The following is a 16,770-nucleotide window of genomic DNA, read 5'->3' as shown; positions in this document are numbered from 1 at the left end:
GATAATTTCAATTTATTATCTTAATGACTTATTGAAATGTGAGATTTCCAAATGAAGACTGTACAGTTCTGAGCTTGGTATTACTAAATGAAAACATTATATTATAATGTTTCATTTTCCATTATCTACCGTATTTGATATAGTGAATACATATAATTTTTTATCAGGTAAATTTTTTATCATTTTTCTTTGAATGATTCCTCTATTTGGCATTGTAAAAATGCAATTAAGTTGCAGTTTTGAACTTTATTCTATATTGAGCCTATTCTTTGTAGGTACCGTATCTTGTAAATCATCATTCGTTGTTATCATACCGTACTACATTGATGATTAAATCATTTCATACTCTATCATTTATACTGCAATTAAAGTTATATAAGTGATGAATTCTCTTAATGAATTTCAATTTCATTCATTCATCCAGAGAGCTCATCAACATATAACATCATACTCCTCTGCAGTAAGAAAATATTGTGAAATTATTCCAGAACTTATTTCATCCTATTTATGCAATATGAAATATTTCATTGTAGATTACCGTACTCCAATTTATACAGCAGTGCTTACTGCAGGTTGATATTCTCAGTAACAACTCACTTTAACATTCAAGTTTTTATTGCAAGACAATCTTCAACTTGATACAACATGATACTACAACTGGATATAATACTATTTACATATCAACCATCATCATATCAATAATACTAAAATAAATCATAATCACTTATTCCACTACAACAACAAAACTATAGTAATAATAGCTAACTACAGTTCTCCAATAACACAATATTGAACTACAGATTTGGTCTGATAACTTGATCCCTAGTTTGTCAGAGTGGGGGCAGGTGGAGGTGGAATAAGCAAACTGCGCATGTCTGACTTCTGTGTTCCCAATTTTTTAAAAATTACGGTGTGCTGACTGGTTGACTCAAATAGCTGGATACAATCATAGAGAGAAGATATCTATAAAATAACATAATCGAACCCTTTTTTTGAAAAGTTTTTTATAAAAATAATAGATTAAAACAACTATAGTGAGGTTCACGTTATAATGACAGTATTTGATCAACTTTGATTTCGCTATCCTTGTCTATCATTCGACAAAGCCGGTGGTACTATCCTTTTCTAGGTCCACAACGATGCCAATTATGTTTTTGACAGTGTAGAAATATATAATTAATTAATGCAGAGAATCGGCACCGCTATTCTTTTATCTTGATTTACTGCCATTATAACGTGGACCACACTATAGTTTCGATATTTCACATCATATTCAGGTTTTAAAAATGAATTACAATTAAAAAATCTTTTTTTGAAATTTATTATTAAAACTTGAAGATGATGTGAAACATCAAAACTAGTTTTAATTTGTGTTTTTAATCTGTTATTTTATACTAAGAACTTTTCAAAAAAGGGTACTGTGATGTTATTCTATAAATAGAAAATAAGTAGTCCTGAATACATACATTTTAAAGAAGAAAAGATATTATAATATGCTATCTTTCTCTATGGAATACATAGAGAAGAGCGGCATGGAACACTCATATATCGTAATATCATATAGAATGAAAAAGACTAAGAGATTGTCAAAAAACCACAGATTTATTGATACTTAGAAAGACCGGTTTCGGTTATTACACCATTGTCTTATTGTCACATTGCGGTCTTTCTAAGTATCAATAAATCTGTGGTTTTTTGACAATCTCTTAGTCTTTTTCATTCAATATGAATAATTACCACAATATCAACTTCTTAACTAAACAAAAGTAATATCATATATTCTCTATGGAACAACTCAGCTGATAATTGCTATTCATAACAGCTTCTTGATGCTCTGGAAGAGGTAAATCGGTCCAGGGATCAACTTTTGAGGCTGTGACTGTAGTAATAATAACTAACTACTATAATAAACCAATACAACTAGTTTTGAGATGAAGTCTACAGATATAATAACATTTATTGCTAGGCTTAAATTAATGATAGGATAACATTTTTATTGATAGCCTAACATGCAAATTGGAAGTCTTTTAAAGTTTCAATTATCTACTAGAGTAACAAAGACCTACTGTTATTGATCTTTATCGGAGGTGTCGATACCATTGATGTGACTATCTTTGAAAAAGTCGGCATGTTGATAACCGTTATCATGGAATGAGTTGAGGCGATTAGCGGCGTGATCCCTGTGGATGAGCCGACCAGGCACTTGCAACCTTTGACCATGCGCATTGATTGCTGCATAATTATTGCTGACATCAATTCCCTTCTGTGGTCCGGCTTTGAGGCCTACGAAATTCCCGCCGGATTCAATGCCTTTTTGGGATTGGCTGCCGCCCTTGAGGTTGAACTGCCCGAAATAGGCGCCGTGTCCGTTGATGATGTTCTGTCCTTTTCCGAAATTTCCGACATCTTGTGGTCCAGTGTTGCCGGTTAATTCGAAAGCTCCCTCAAGGCCTGAGATGAGATTGCTGCCTTTGTTACCGTCTGGTCCTTCTATGTGACCTTCCAGGTTGGAGCTTATGTCGTGACCTCCTCCGTGACCTCCACCTCCTCCATGACCACCGTGAACTCCATGACCTCCTCCACCGTGACCTCCATGACCTCCTCCGTGACCTCCTCCACCGTGGCCTCCTCCACCGTGGCCTCCTCCATGACCTCCGTGACCCTTCTTCAGATAAACCTTGACAGGATTATAACTGTGGAGAACAAAGCTTTGATATGATGTTGCTTTTCCATGAACATGGTGACCTCCACCTCCTCCTCCGTGACCTCCGTGACCTCCACCATGACCTCCTCCTCCTCCGTGACCACCACCACCTCCACCGTGACCTCCATGGCCTCCTCCATGACCTCCGTGACCTCCTCCATGACCTCCGTGACCTCCTCCGTGACCTCCACCTCCTCCATGACCTCCGTGACCTCCTCCATGACCTCCGTGACCTCCTCCATGACCACCGTGACCTCCTCCATGACCTCCGTGACCTCCTCCATGACCCCCACCTCCTCCATGACCACCGTGACCTCCTCCATGACCACCTTTATGACCTCCTCCCCCTCCATGACCTCCTTTATGACCATGTGCTCCTCCTCCACCACCACCTCCTCCTCCTCCCCCATGACCTCCCTTATGACCTCCTACATGACCCCCACTGTACCCCCCATGACCATGACCCCCGTGACCATAGCCATGGTTGAAACCCTGTATATAGCTACCCGTCACAACTTGACCATTATTTTCTCCTGGTGCAACCAAAGTGGGGAATCCCTGGTTTTGTCCCGATTGACCTTGCCCTGGCTGACTTTGACCTTGACCTATTGCCACATATCCTTGGCTCTGACCTTGGCCGACATATGCTTGACCTTGAGTCAACCTGCCGCTCTCGGCCAGCCTGATAGCTTGAGCTGCCAGCTCGGCAGCTGTTAGCTCGCGTTTGTCCTGAGCTGAAGTGGCTACCGATTCAATGATGATCGGAGTCAGCTGTTCGATTTCATGCAGCTCTTGCAGCTGTGTCTCAACAGCTGTTGCGTCTCCCGGGCTGCTGTTGAGAGGAAGCTCATCACCGCTGCAGCTTGACAGGAGGCTCATCGTTGTTGCTACACACCATAGCTGCAACAACAATATTAGACATCACTATCGAACCTCGTGAAAAAATTGCAGTAGCTACTTATTAAAACAATGCAAACTGAATTCGTCTGACGCACCATTCTCTGATGGTGAACCTACAAAAATAATGAAAGAGTACACAAATTTGATTCATACAACGTTTTATCAATCTACAGTGAATCTATTTCAATAATGGGAGAGTATATAATTTGATTGATTCACCATTATCACTCTCCATAAGTACAGTAGTAGACTCTGTTGTTATAACATAATCAATCTCTAGTTATCTTATCACAATAACGCAGAAAACTATTAATCAAACAATCAACAATTTTATTCAATTCAACACAATTTATACATAAAAGAAATCAAAATACAAAAAAATCACAATCAAAAATAAATTTGTAATAAAATACAAAAACAGGCTTCATGGTTGTAACTCCTTTATTTAGAGCTATATTTCTAGAAAACTTTATGAAATAATCAAGAAATGAATGAATATTGTGCCACTTGTATTAATCCCTAGTATGAATATATAAAAACAATGATCGACGAGTATGGTTGTTACATAATTAACTCTCGATCCCTAAAACTAAACGGGTATTAATTCCAGCATCCTACTTTTCAAGTTTCAAAGTCTGTATTCAATATTCATTTCATAAGAAATCAATTAGTTATTCAAGATAAACATGGACTGTAGAAGCAAAAAATACACATAAATAAGAAAGGAAATAGACAGAGATTTTAATGTGAACTGATAGGTATAATTGTTATTGGGAAGAAAAATTTTTTTCGCCCCACTTGGACGTAATGAGCTGGTTTACGTGCGTCATATGGAGGCCGAAAGTGATTGTTTTCCGACCAGGCCGGTAAAATTTTTACAGCCCTAGGGCTGTAAAATAACCTTGAAGTCAGCTGATTCTGATTTGATGTGAACGTGTTTACAAAATAGTTTATGACACGGAATCAGTTTATGCTACTAGAATTGAATAAAGTTTTTGCAATAAGATACTATCATTTTATTTGGATGTATGAAATACAAATGAGATATTATAAACTATTCAAATTCAATTTTCAAAGTATAATAGAATCTAACCTCAAACCTCCTAGTAGGCCTACAGCGTTTATCATGGAACATGGTGGATAAACGGAATCATTTTATGCTTCTAGAATTCAATAAATTATTCTGTAATAATATACTATCATTTTATTTGGATGAATGAAATACAGATAAGATATAATATATTATAAACTATTCAAATAATTCGATTTTCAGAGTAGGATAGAACTTCTAACCTAAACTTCCGTTGACATTCAGATTGGCTAAATTTCAAATGTGCTAAAACAGCTGATCAAAAACTTTTCATTATTTGTGTTTATCATTCAATAATTGAAACATTTATAATAATATCATCTTATTGTGATTTGGAAGAATAAAAAGTATAAACTCAACCTCTTACATAATTGAACATGATCTTTTAGGTTATTTAGACAAATCAGAATAAAAAATAAAAATACTTGGACAATTTCTTGATATTCAGATTACCTCAGATTTGCTAGAACTATGACCTCCACTTTTGCTTTCGAAAGTGCTTATAATAGACAATTATTATCATATATATATTGTTTATTTTTCTGTGTGGCGAAAAATAACGTTCTCACCATGGGCAAAAATGTTTTTCCGGCTCTCAATCTTTTCTAGTCCTCGGCCTACGGCCTCGGACTTGAAAACCGATTTCGAGCCAGAAAAGTCTCATTTTCGGCCCTAGGTGCGAAATATACTATTGTTTGTTCGAATAGAGATGAGAATTATACTATCAAGTAGCCTTATAGAAATGAATGGAATAATAGAGCTAATATACATCATATTAGGTGAAGATGCTTAATCTAAAGTGAAAAAAAATATCGCGTCATAATTCATTCATACAATATAGTCATAGTCTAAAGTGAGGTTCACGTTTTAATGACAGTGTAGAAAGATAGGAGAACAGCGTTGTCGATTCTATGCATTGCACAGCCTTCTACAAAGGATAGTTGATACCGGTATATCTGTTGTAATATTAACTATTAATTCTTGTTCAAAATCATCAAATATAGCCTACTTTATTCGCCAAAAAAATATATTTATCACTGACCAAGTAATGCGTTTTCGAAATTATTGAGATGGAATTTTGTCAATTTCTACATTGCTAAACAACGATCTAGCAACTTTGCAGAGCTAGAAAATGATAGTGCTATCTGCTTTGTCGAATGATAGACAAGGATATAGCAATATCAATGTTAATCGATAGTAATAGTCAATAGTCGAATAGATCTAATTTTCTCACAAACATGGTTCATTTGCAATACTAAGAATGAACGGAATTATTTGCATTTGGACTGATACCATAGTAGAGGTATATGCAATAGGGCTATAGAGCGGATCTAGTTCTATGAAGTCACGTAGTAGGCATTTACTAGTGTAGGTCAGATTTTCCTATTCAACACTATGTGGTCAGAATAACCAATATTTCAACTGATATCATAGTATAACCAACAGTCGTATTTATAGGTACAGTACGATTTCCCTATGAAAAGAGTTCATTTCAACACTATTAATTTACTACTTATCCATTCTTTAACTTGGAAGTTGATGGAAAGAACAAAGAATTCTCCACAAAACCATATTAATTATTAGTGATCCAAATTTTCCCAGAAAACATTGAAGAGAAATATAATATTGATTGTGGAATTTTGATTTGGGTAGTAATTGCCAAAATAACTAAAAAGATGCATTCAATTTCACACAATAGTCAGCCAGCTAAGTCCTATTTGTTCTCCCAAGTTTTGAAATAAAAGTCAAATTATATCTTTCCTAAATTTCTCTTATACTTGTTTTTAAGAATTTGTAGGAAATGTACCGTATATAGTTACTGTATTTCTGATCAACTTAGATCAACAAACTTAGATCATGATCAAGCATGAGAGCATATTTTTGCATGTTGGCATTACCCAATTTGAGTTTCATTTCAACCAGTATTATTATTATAAGTATGTTGTATTGATCGAATTGAGTAAGCATGGGTGTTGGTTGTATGGACTAATATAGATTTGTAATATTTTTTACTTTTGTTTCCATCCTTCTTGATTTGCTTTGTAAAGTCGCATTTATTTTATCACATCACATGAGTCAGTTGTACGGTGTTTTTATTGAAATACCCTAGTCATTCAGAAAATACTGTGTAAAAAATTGGTTCATCTTTGGGTTATTTTCTTTGAAATTAACCAGTCCTTCATAAGTTGTATCTCTTCTTAATCGTATATGATTAAACTACTTGTCATAAATTTTTTGAAGCATATAAACATTTCATTATAATTATTTTCTTAATGTCATTTTAACCTTTATTTTATCTGTCCATGATTATAAATAATCCACATGTTCAAAAATACTAGAACTTCTTTCATTTACACATTCATCCGTTTATAGCAGAAAATACACAGCCTAGAACATCACCTAAAACTGTTCCTTTTCCTGAAACTGTATATTATTGTCATTTTGAATGATCATTTTAATTTGTCTAGCTACAATGTCACAAGACTTATCAGGAACCCTATAATTCCTTTTCGGATCTTAACCCATTTTCCAAGTACCAAAACTCAATTCAAGATGGCTGCAGTGTACATTTAAAATCTCCAAAATTTATAATTTTCATCAAGAATTTTATTTGCCATAAAACTTTACAAAAAAGCAATAAGCATCGTCAAACAATGAAACCATTTATAATACAATAATTATCATACAACCTGTGTTGTAAGTTACATAAATGAAACAGTTTACGTTTAAATATCATAAAATTTACAAGTTCATTATACTTATAGTCTAGTTGAAATATGTCGTTGTACCGAACCAAGATTGTAATGATTTCTCATCAACCCATATCAGATACATCTTTTAACATATTGATACATCTTTTATACATACACATACATTGCAAAAACTCTTTCGTTGAGTAGAACGTTTTTGCTTTCAGCCAGTTACCTAAGACTCTACTGAATTTTTTCGATGGTAATTTTTCACACTACTTGGTAATTTATTATAGAGAAGAATCTGCTGATACCTATAACTTTTAATGGATTTGTGCAGTCTAACCCTAGGTCTAACAATGTCTTTTGTCTAGTATTGTAATGTGAGTTTCAGAGATTTCCTGATATAAATTAATATTTTTCTCAACAAAACTAAATTATAAAAAATGTACAGATATGGCAAAGTCATTATTTTGTTTTCCGGGAAAATATTACTACAAGTTTCATTATTACTCAGATCAAATATTATTCTCATTGCCTTTTTCTGCCAAATGAAGGCATTTTTAGCTGAAGCTGAGTTTCATCGAAAAAGGTTACTAAATAAGGCTACTAAAATAATGAAAAAACCTACCTATATACTAAGAGATCTAATTTGAAGCTTAACTTCTATATCATTAATATTGTAGCTATAGAATACAACATCCATCTGGAACAAAAATATGTTTGTTAATAAATTCCTATAAATAGTAACATCACACACTATTCAAATTGGAACTTTTGATACTAGAGTGTCGTTTAGTATCGCATACTACCATAGTACGGTATGTATTATTCCGGAGAATTTTGAATTTGAATTGGTTGAAATTTTTCATTAATTAATCTCCAGAAAAATCAAACAAAACAAAATTGAATATATGCACATAGTTTCCAAAATTCTAAAATCTTAGAATAAATTTTGAAAATTTGGTGAATTCAGTCAAGAGTTTAACCAGTACAGAATGAACACTGTTTCCAGAGTAATGGTAGTACCTGGTAGCCCCCTTAATGATAAAAATCTTGAATGTAGGCTTAGATCATCAACCTTTTTAATATTGTAATTCTCAAGAACACCCATCACTTATGCAACTTGTGTGTAGAGGGCGATTGGCACAAGAGTTCAAGACTCCACCTCTAATACTTACCTTTACCTTCACGTTATCACCATTAATTAATTCTATTCACTGTATCACTGTTTCTTCTCAAATTCTCTCTAAAAATATATTAAAATACATTTGACAGAAACTATATAAGATTCTTCTTGATTTGTGTGTATTATCTAACATACTAACAAATGGTGCTGGCAGTTTGACTAGAATTTCTTTTTCAGTTGTGGGGATGTGAAGATTTGGCGCCTTCCTCGCGGATCTTCGATAATGACCATGTCCACTGGAAGGGTCTTCGAACTCTCTGTCTAACCCAATTTCTTCAGCTATCTTTCTCAATCTACATGTTTCTACGACATTATTGTAGCAGTAATTAGTAGTATTGATGATTAGAAATTATACTTTAATAATACTATTGTTGAAATCAAAGTTTATTGTTTAATTAACAACTAAAAATGCTAAATCAAAATCACTAACTGTACATTTAAGAGTAAACTGTTCATCTGAAGGCTATGTTAAGAAATCGATTTGAAAAGAATTGAAAATAAGAAGATTAAAAAACTTCACTGAATAAATTCAATATGAGAAAAGCATGTTTGTGCTTTTGTTGTTAAAAAAGTAACTGCTCTAAATTGCATAATGGATCTGAAAATGATTGGAAATTCAATAGGACGTTGATAAAATAATTACAAAATCAGATCATATTATCTAAAGAGTAGTAATCTCAGAGAAAATTATGGCGGTACTTTTCAGATAATTTAAAGTTTAGTATTGTTACTACAAGTCAATTTGTGAATCAAAACTTGAACCATATCTAACACTGGGCAAGCTACAGTAATATACTTATATAGATACAGTATTAATAATTTATTAATCTGATTTCTAAGTTTGGAATGCTATTTTTCATAATAGGAGTTAATAATAATAATATTCGTGTGACTTTTATTGGTGGGGAGTTCCTGACGGAAGTTCCACCTCGCCTGAATATAAAATTTTCAAGCCGTCAATGGGCCTTAATACTGTTATACTACATACATACATGATAGGAGTTACATGACATTTACAGACTGTCTGTGAACCTGGGTATTGGTATGTTTATTGTATCAAGTTTATTAGTCATACCTCTTATATAAATGAAAAGAATATCAATGAAGTTATTTAATATCTTATTATTTGTTGATTCTAATGTGATTTTGATTATATCATAATTCAAATTCAATTTGTTACTATGAGAATAACACACCAATGTAATCAATTAAGCTACATTTTTTCATATTATTATTCAATTAGTGTGCATTCTGGGCTGTATTATTCCCATTTTATCATGACTAGCAAAAATATTACAGTTATTGATGCAATTTTATACATTTTCATTAAAAATGTGAATGTCACATTACTGTATTCAGTTTATTACATAGCAAAATCTTAGCTTTTATCATGTTTGCATCAGAACATTTCAATAGTGAATTGTATGTTGAACTTAACTATTAATTCAATAAGATATCTAACTTTATAAAAATATTATTACTATTAAAATGTCTGTCTTCTTCAAATTAAATTCGTTAAAGTAAGATATTGAAAAAAATGATTTCAGTTAAATTTGCAATTCATGCTCTAAAATATTTTTTTAAAAAACCTTGTTGGCAATAAGACAGATTAGAGTGAAAAACTAAAATGCTTACTCTCATATATGCAGTATATATTGCTCAATTATGAAAAAGTATTCTTGTTACATACTAAAGTAAATTAATATGGTCAGTTTCTGAACTTTTACAATTTTGCATGAAATAACCTTTTTTCCTGCCCACAGTGTATCTCATTCATTACCTGTTATGCTTCTAGCTTAATTTAAAGGTACAATCAGAGGCATGCGTAAGTGTTCATTTTATTGAATGTGATGCATCTTCATATGCAATTTACAGGAGATTCGCCAATATCAAATTTTCTTCATTAATTTCTTCTAAGCTTTTCCTCTTGTAGCAGGCCTACAACTGACTCATCTTTGTAGTATAGCAAATATTTTCCAAGTGATGTAATAATTGATTAACTAGGAAACCGATCTTAAGAGCATGCTTAGTTCCAATATGATGAATCCTTAATTTATTCATAAAGATTACTATAAACACGGTTTCTTGCTTGCATGATGTTCCAGTCATTCGATGCAAAAAACGCTTATCACAATAAATGTTTTCCGCAAAATCATTGTTGAATAACCTCCCTAAACCTCTATTGTCTGAAATCGTGTCTGTCCCCAGTTTTTCACTTGCAAACCATCAATTTGTCGTGAATGTTTATTGTATTTGTAAAAAGTTGATTTGCATTGATTAGTCTTGAATCCAACGAGACATTAATTTATATAATAATTGAAATGCCGACACATGATCCCCACTACATTAATTTGCATTTTGTTGTCCAACATTCTCTTTAAGTAGAATGCAAAGAAATGCATTTATTAAGGATTTCATTATAAATCAATGCAAATTTTAGTCCTCATTCCAACTCTGCTATGATGCATGACTGCTTTTAATTCTGTCATTCTTTCGTAAATTTGTATAGAAATCAACTGCAATCTATAGATTATTTGTCTTTCAAGCTCACTGTTGATAGTATTGATAGCCCTTGTATCATTTCATTGATTCCATTAGGTCTACTGTACTACACAACATTTATATCAACATTTCATCTCTGACATAATTTGCAAATTTAATTCTCTGTTTATAAAGGTTATGCTAAATTTTATAGATTTATATGTTCTACTTGTGTAATAAGTACAGCATTGATACTTGTGATTAATAATACTGTATTGGAAAACATCTCATCATCTCAAACATCTTGGTTGTTGGCAGGACTGTACTGCCCGGTTTGTATTCTCTGTATTACTACTCCGTATTTATTTAGAATTTCAACTATTTAACCGAAAAATAATAGAATTGGTAGTTTTAGACGTGAGTAATAGTTGTTAGAAGTGAGTTGAAGCAGTAAGTTACCTGGATTTCCAAGTGTTTTTATCACAGTGTGTTTCGGGAGATTTGCCTATTTCTGTACAGGTTAGTTTTGCGAGTTTCACTGTATTGAGAAACTGTTAAAAACTCTAAGCTGAGAAAATAGTGTGTACAAGCACAGTACTGTATTGAAGTTGTTATTGCCATCGTAAAGACTCAGTAAGCGACTTGAGTAGGATAAAAAGGGGAAGTTGCAACTCAAATCAGCTGTTTCCCCCCCCCCCCTCCCCCCCCGCCCCCTCATCAGCTGACCAGTGACGTCACTTGACCTCGCAGCTGTTCAGTGACGTCATCTGACCTTTTCCCGCCTAAATTTCCCTTTTGAAATTTCCCTAAATTTCCATTATCCTGACGTGAAAGAATTTTTGGATGAATTTTTGCAATGACATCTATCTTTGTCTTGAAGTTTGTCCTTTGCTTTTCTAGGTTGCTGAAACATAAAGTTCACGAATTAACGAGTTTCTATTTGAAAAATTGCAAATAAATTTGTTATAAAACTGTAGGTCAATCTATTAATGCTGTAGGTGTACATCTCTCAGACTCTCGCCATCATCCGTCTCATTACTCAAGCACCAAAGCTACCAGGGCATGTGGGCATCACTCACAGCCTGACAAATGTTAAACTAAATTAATATAAAGAAAAAGAAGCATATGCCTCAAGTAAAGGGGATCTAAAAAACTTATAGTTCTATAATCTCACCATGTTTCGTGTGTAAGAGAAGTAAGAAAGAAAGAATGCCAGTGTGATTCAGTTATGTTTTTTTCTTTTATTAACACATTATGGTAATGACAAAAACTTTTTCGATTACTCTTTTGATAAACAAACATGATTGAGTGTATTGTAAGAGTTCTATTAACCTATATGTGAAACACTAGAGTGTGTTAGTGACATACAAGTCACAAATTTGATTTGCCAAAAACACTTACATTTTTGTATTTTCAAAACATTATGATTTTCTTCTTCATCTGAATGTAACAATCAAATATAGTGTCAGTGCTATATAGTAACATACAACAATAAGTGCAAAGATTCATATATATAAAAACATGAATAAACACACACACACACTATAGAGTCTTTATAATGTTGAAGTTGATGAGTACTTTAAAATAATTATGTACCTTTCAAAAGAAATGATGAGAAGTAAAATGTAAGAGTTCTATTAACCTATATGTGAAACACTGGAGTGTGTTAGTGACATACAAGTCACAAATTTGATTTGACAAAAAACATATACATTTTGTTGTTTTCAAAACATTATGATTTTCTTCTTCATCTGAATGTAACAATCAAATATAGTGTCAGTGCTATATAGTAACATACAACAATAAGTGCAAAGATTTATATATATAAAACATGAATAAACATACACACACACACACACACACACACACACACACACACACACACACACACACACACACACACACACACACACACACTATAGAGTCTTTATAATGTTGAAGTTGATGAGTACTTTCACTTTTTAAAATAATTATGTACCTTTCAAAAGAAATGATGAGAAGTAAAATGACGCACTGTTTGACTTTACAATTGTTTCAACACATGTAAAATCTGCTTTTCTCACTGTCAATTCAACCTCAAACCATAACCTATTCATATTCATTTTAAATATGAATCTAACACAATAAGTTCCACAATTTTCTTGTTGAACACAAGCTGTTACAATCGCGGAATCTGCGTGTCTTATTCTCATACACTGATGATCAATATTGTAACTTACTTCGACAGCATCAACATTTAATCTAATAATTTTTGATATCATCTGCAACACAACAAATACAAAAAATTATTCACTACTAGAAGACACAACAGACAAATCTTCTTCTTCTTCTTCTTCTTCTTCTGTTAATAGTGGAATTTTATAGTGACCTAAAGCTAATGTACTAATTTTATCACTACAGATATACCGTTTCTCATCCTGGCAACTAAGCGCTTCCCTATTTTGTGAAATTGTCATTACTTTATGTTTTTTTGATCTAATTAAATTCTGGCTTCTGTACATCTCTGTACCTTCGAATAGACAATTAAAATAGTCTTGAAATGAAATGTATTGATTAGACTTTGGATGTTGTGCTGTTAATTCGCGTGACAAAATACATCGTTTTACGCCTTTTGCTTTTTTAATAAGACCCACTTTACGTTCATTTTCTAATCTATCTTCTGTTTCGTTATCAAAATGTTGCTGCTGTTGCTGTTGACCATTAATTTCATTATACAATCTGCACGCCCATAGTTTTGACCGTAAACCCAGAAACTGATAAGGAGCTTTAGAAGCAAATTCATCTTTCATCTTTCCAACTACCATTCGGTTGTGTGTGGAATAAGCTGGGTGATCTAAGGATAATTTGACGTGTCTAGCCAATGTTTCAAATCTTCATTTGTCCTTATGTCCAAATAAAAGTCGGCGGTTTTAATCAGATACATCAGACTATCCGTGTCTTGATACAGGAGTTTGGCACTGGGACCATATATCTTTCTAATTACATCATAATGGAACAAATACATTACTGTTTTACTCAAATCTAAAATCGAAAAACCAATGTAAATAGGGTTGTTTAGCAAAATATTTTCCTTGTGTAGAGTAATACCACATATGTTCTTACCAAAAATCAAACGATCTTTGAACGAGGGACGAGCTATATATTTCAATAGTGATTTCTCGTTATTAACCAACTTTAAATCCATTTGTTTCCATAAATTCATACACGATTTACCGAAAATCACATTGTTGAGTAATTTGTGGAAATCTTTTTGAAATTTATTCTTAGACTGTTGTCTTAGCTGTGTGTTCAAACTTATGTATGGTTCTAGAAATTTGCTTTGTTCAAAAGAAATGCCTCTACGAATGTTTGTCAATTTCAATCCATGTTCCATAGCTTGTTTCAACAGTAAATAGTGGCATACATAATTTGTGTGATTTGTAAGTGAGGTTATGAGTCGAGTTTGATTGGATAGGAAAACTTTTTGATTTCTTGCCAGAAAAGGAAATTCGTTGTGTCCATCGTGCAGGTTATTTGGGTATTCTATGTCTGCCTCTAACACATAGCCTACTGTTTGGTCCTCGCTCCAATTTTTCATGTTGGCAACAGCATTGTCTATTTCATGACGACTCATCCAAGCAAAATTTGCTCTCGGAAGTGCCACACACATAGAATAACCATATAAATTGTTAATGTCAAGAAAAGCTAGAAAACTGTTGGGTTCTTGGGTATTGTAAGGTGCACCAGTATAGTGATTATTTGCAACTGCATGTCTGTGAACACACGTAACCATTCCGCCCCTAATAGAGGAATGGAAAAATGTGTACATCGAGTAATCTGTTAAAAGTTCCAACTTAATTTTAGTGTATTTAAGCATAGCATCAAAAGAAAAACCAGGAAGTGTAAAATAGTGAGCAGGGTCGAGTTTGAAAGTCTCGAGACTAATGTTGCGAAAAGATTCCATTATGTCAGCTGGGAGTAGTACGTCTGTTTTCAAATATAAGTCACTGTATTGTCCAAGTGTGCGACAATTGAAGTGTTTCCAAACCGTTTGTGCATGCCTATAATCGTCTGCACTTATTGTACTATCACAAAGAGAACTGTAAAATTCTTCTATAGGTGGTAAACTTTCCTCGTCCATTTTAGCCCAAGAATCACAGTATTCGTATGGAAAAACTCCTTTACGTGATACAAGAGGTAAACTTTGATGTTCGAAATGTTTCGATGTGTGTTTGAGAATAGCAGCTATTTGATCAATAGAAGGTTCAGGACCAGCCGGTTGTAAAAGGTTAGAGGTTAACAAATCCAAACTATCGGGTAGAAATTTGAACGAATCAAGAAATCTGAGATGGAGTTGATTGGACAATTGTATAGTAAATGATATGTACTTTTCACTTGACTGAGGAATTACGGTTAATTTATTACTACAAATAGAACCGAGTGCAGAGACAATTAGGTGGGTGTCATAAGATGCTGAATTGTGTAGAAATACTGTGATGTATGTTTGGCGTTGTCTTTGTAAGTTACATGCATTGCAAAGAGCAGTCCTGTAGTAACCAGTGAGATGGCAATGATCATAAACTTTGTCGTTTTCAAAAGGCTTTTCGCATGCGTCGCAAAATTCTGCATCAGAATGCATTTGCTCTTGTTCTCTTGTCAATGGGTACATGCCAATATGATGTTCATCTATCGACTGTATTACCTGGGAAGCATATTCAGTTAAAGTGGTTAGAAAATGAATGCCTGCATTATCACCTCTATACAGTATAGGACGTGATGGTATTTTCTGTGTTAGTGGCGAACTGTCCGGTATTTGTATTTGGTCCCTTACGAAATATAAACAGTACGACATGACGTCATGATTGTGCTTTATTTTTGTTGCTGATGTTCCCTTTGACCTTCTCTGTGCAGTGCTATAAACTTCTCCATCATCGCCATCACCATCCTCATTATCATCAGACTCGGAGTTTGCTGGTGATGATGATGTTGGTTTAACGAGAAGACATTCAAAATCAGCATAACAGGTTAGGGGTAGTTTATACTTTCTCAATGGGTTTTTAAATTCTAAAAATGGCGGCGAACCGTCCTCTTTAATTTTTGGCATAGAAACCCTTGTTACTTTCTGCTGTGAACAAAATTCTTCGTGTTCTTTCATTCGTCTCTCTCCATCTCGACTACAGGTATAATACGTGAAACACCGACGGCAGATTAATATTTTCTCATGATGTTTTGTTAATTGTTTCCTAACAAGTTTTTCAAAATCGGTAATTAAACAATAGTGTGATTTGGTTTCTACTTTACATGTAGCTACATCAGTTGTTCCCTCATCCCCTCTTCAATCCCGCCCTCCTCCTCGTCATCATCATCATCGGTGTCCGCCTTTTCAACGAGTAGTAACAAATCAAAGTGGTCCTGTCTAATTGATTCGCTAATTCGTCGCGGATAAATTAGATTTTTATCGTCAATACCGTATACATTGACAGAAACTGTCGGGTTATTCTTTTCGAATCTATCCAGTTGACCTAATGGGGTTGGGGATCAATGTTGTTGAAATTATATATTGGATTGCTGTTGTTTAATAAACGAAAATAACGATTATCAACGCGAAATTTACAACTACCTTTAATGTGTCGCGCTAGTAATGCGTACATAAAACACTTAGAATCTGTTTGATTCTGTGGGTTTATGATACAATTTCTTTTAGATATACTGTTGGGAAGCTTAATATATGAAGAAC

At 33.6% G+C, this 16,770-nt stretch overlaps 1 protein-coding gene across 1 annotated transcript in view; it reads right to left on the bottom strand.

Annotated features, from left to right (window-relative positions):
- Positions 1–1,133: 1,133 nt before the first annotated feature.
- The window catches only part of LOC120353492 (glycine-rich protein DOT1-like), a 16,439-nt gene continuing 802 nt past the window's right edge, over positions 1,134–16,770 (bottom strand). Inside the window, exons 2-3 of the mRNA XM_039437316.1 lie at positions 2,959–2,979; positions 1,134–2,625 (exon numbers count right to left, since the gene is read on the bottom strand). Coding sequence (XP_039293250.1) covers positions 2,069–2,625; positions 2,959–2,979 — 578 coding nt within the window. The 3' untranslated portion in view covers positions 1,134–2,068. The remainder of the gene's footprint in view (positions 2,626–2,958; positions 2,980–16,770) is intronic.

Source organism: Nilaparvata lugens, chromosome 11 (assembly GCF_014356525.2).
Source record: "Nilaparvata lugens isolate BPH chromosome 11, ASM1435652v1, whole genome shotgun sequence".
In the NCBI taxonomy this organism is placed as follows: Eukaryota; Metazoa; Arthropoda; class Insecta; order Hemiptera; family Delphacidae; genus Nilaparvata; species Nilaparvata lugens.
This window is presented reverse-complemented; position numbering and strand designations above follow the sequence as displayed.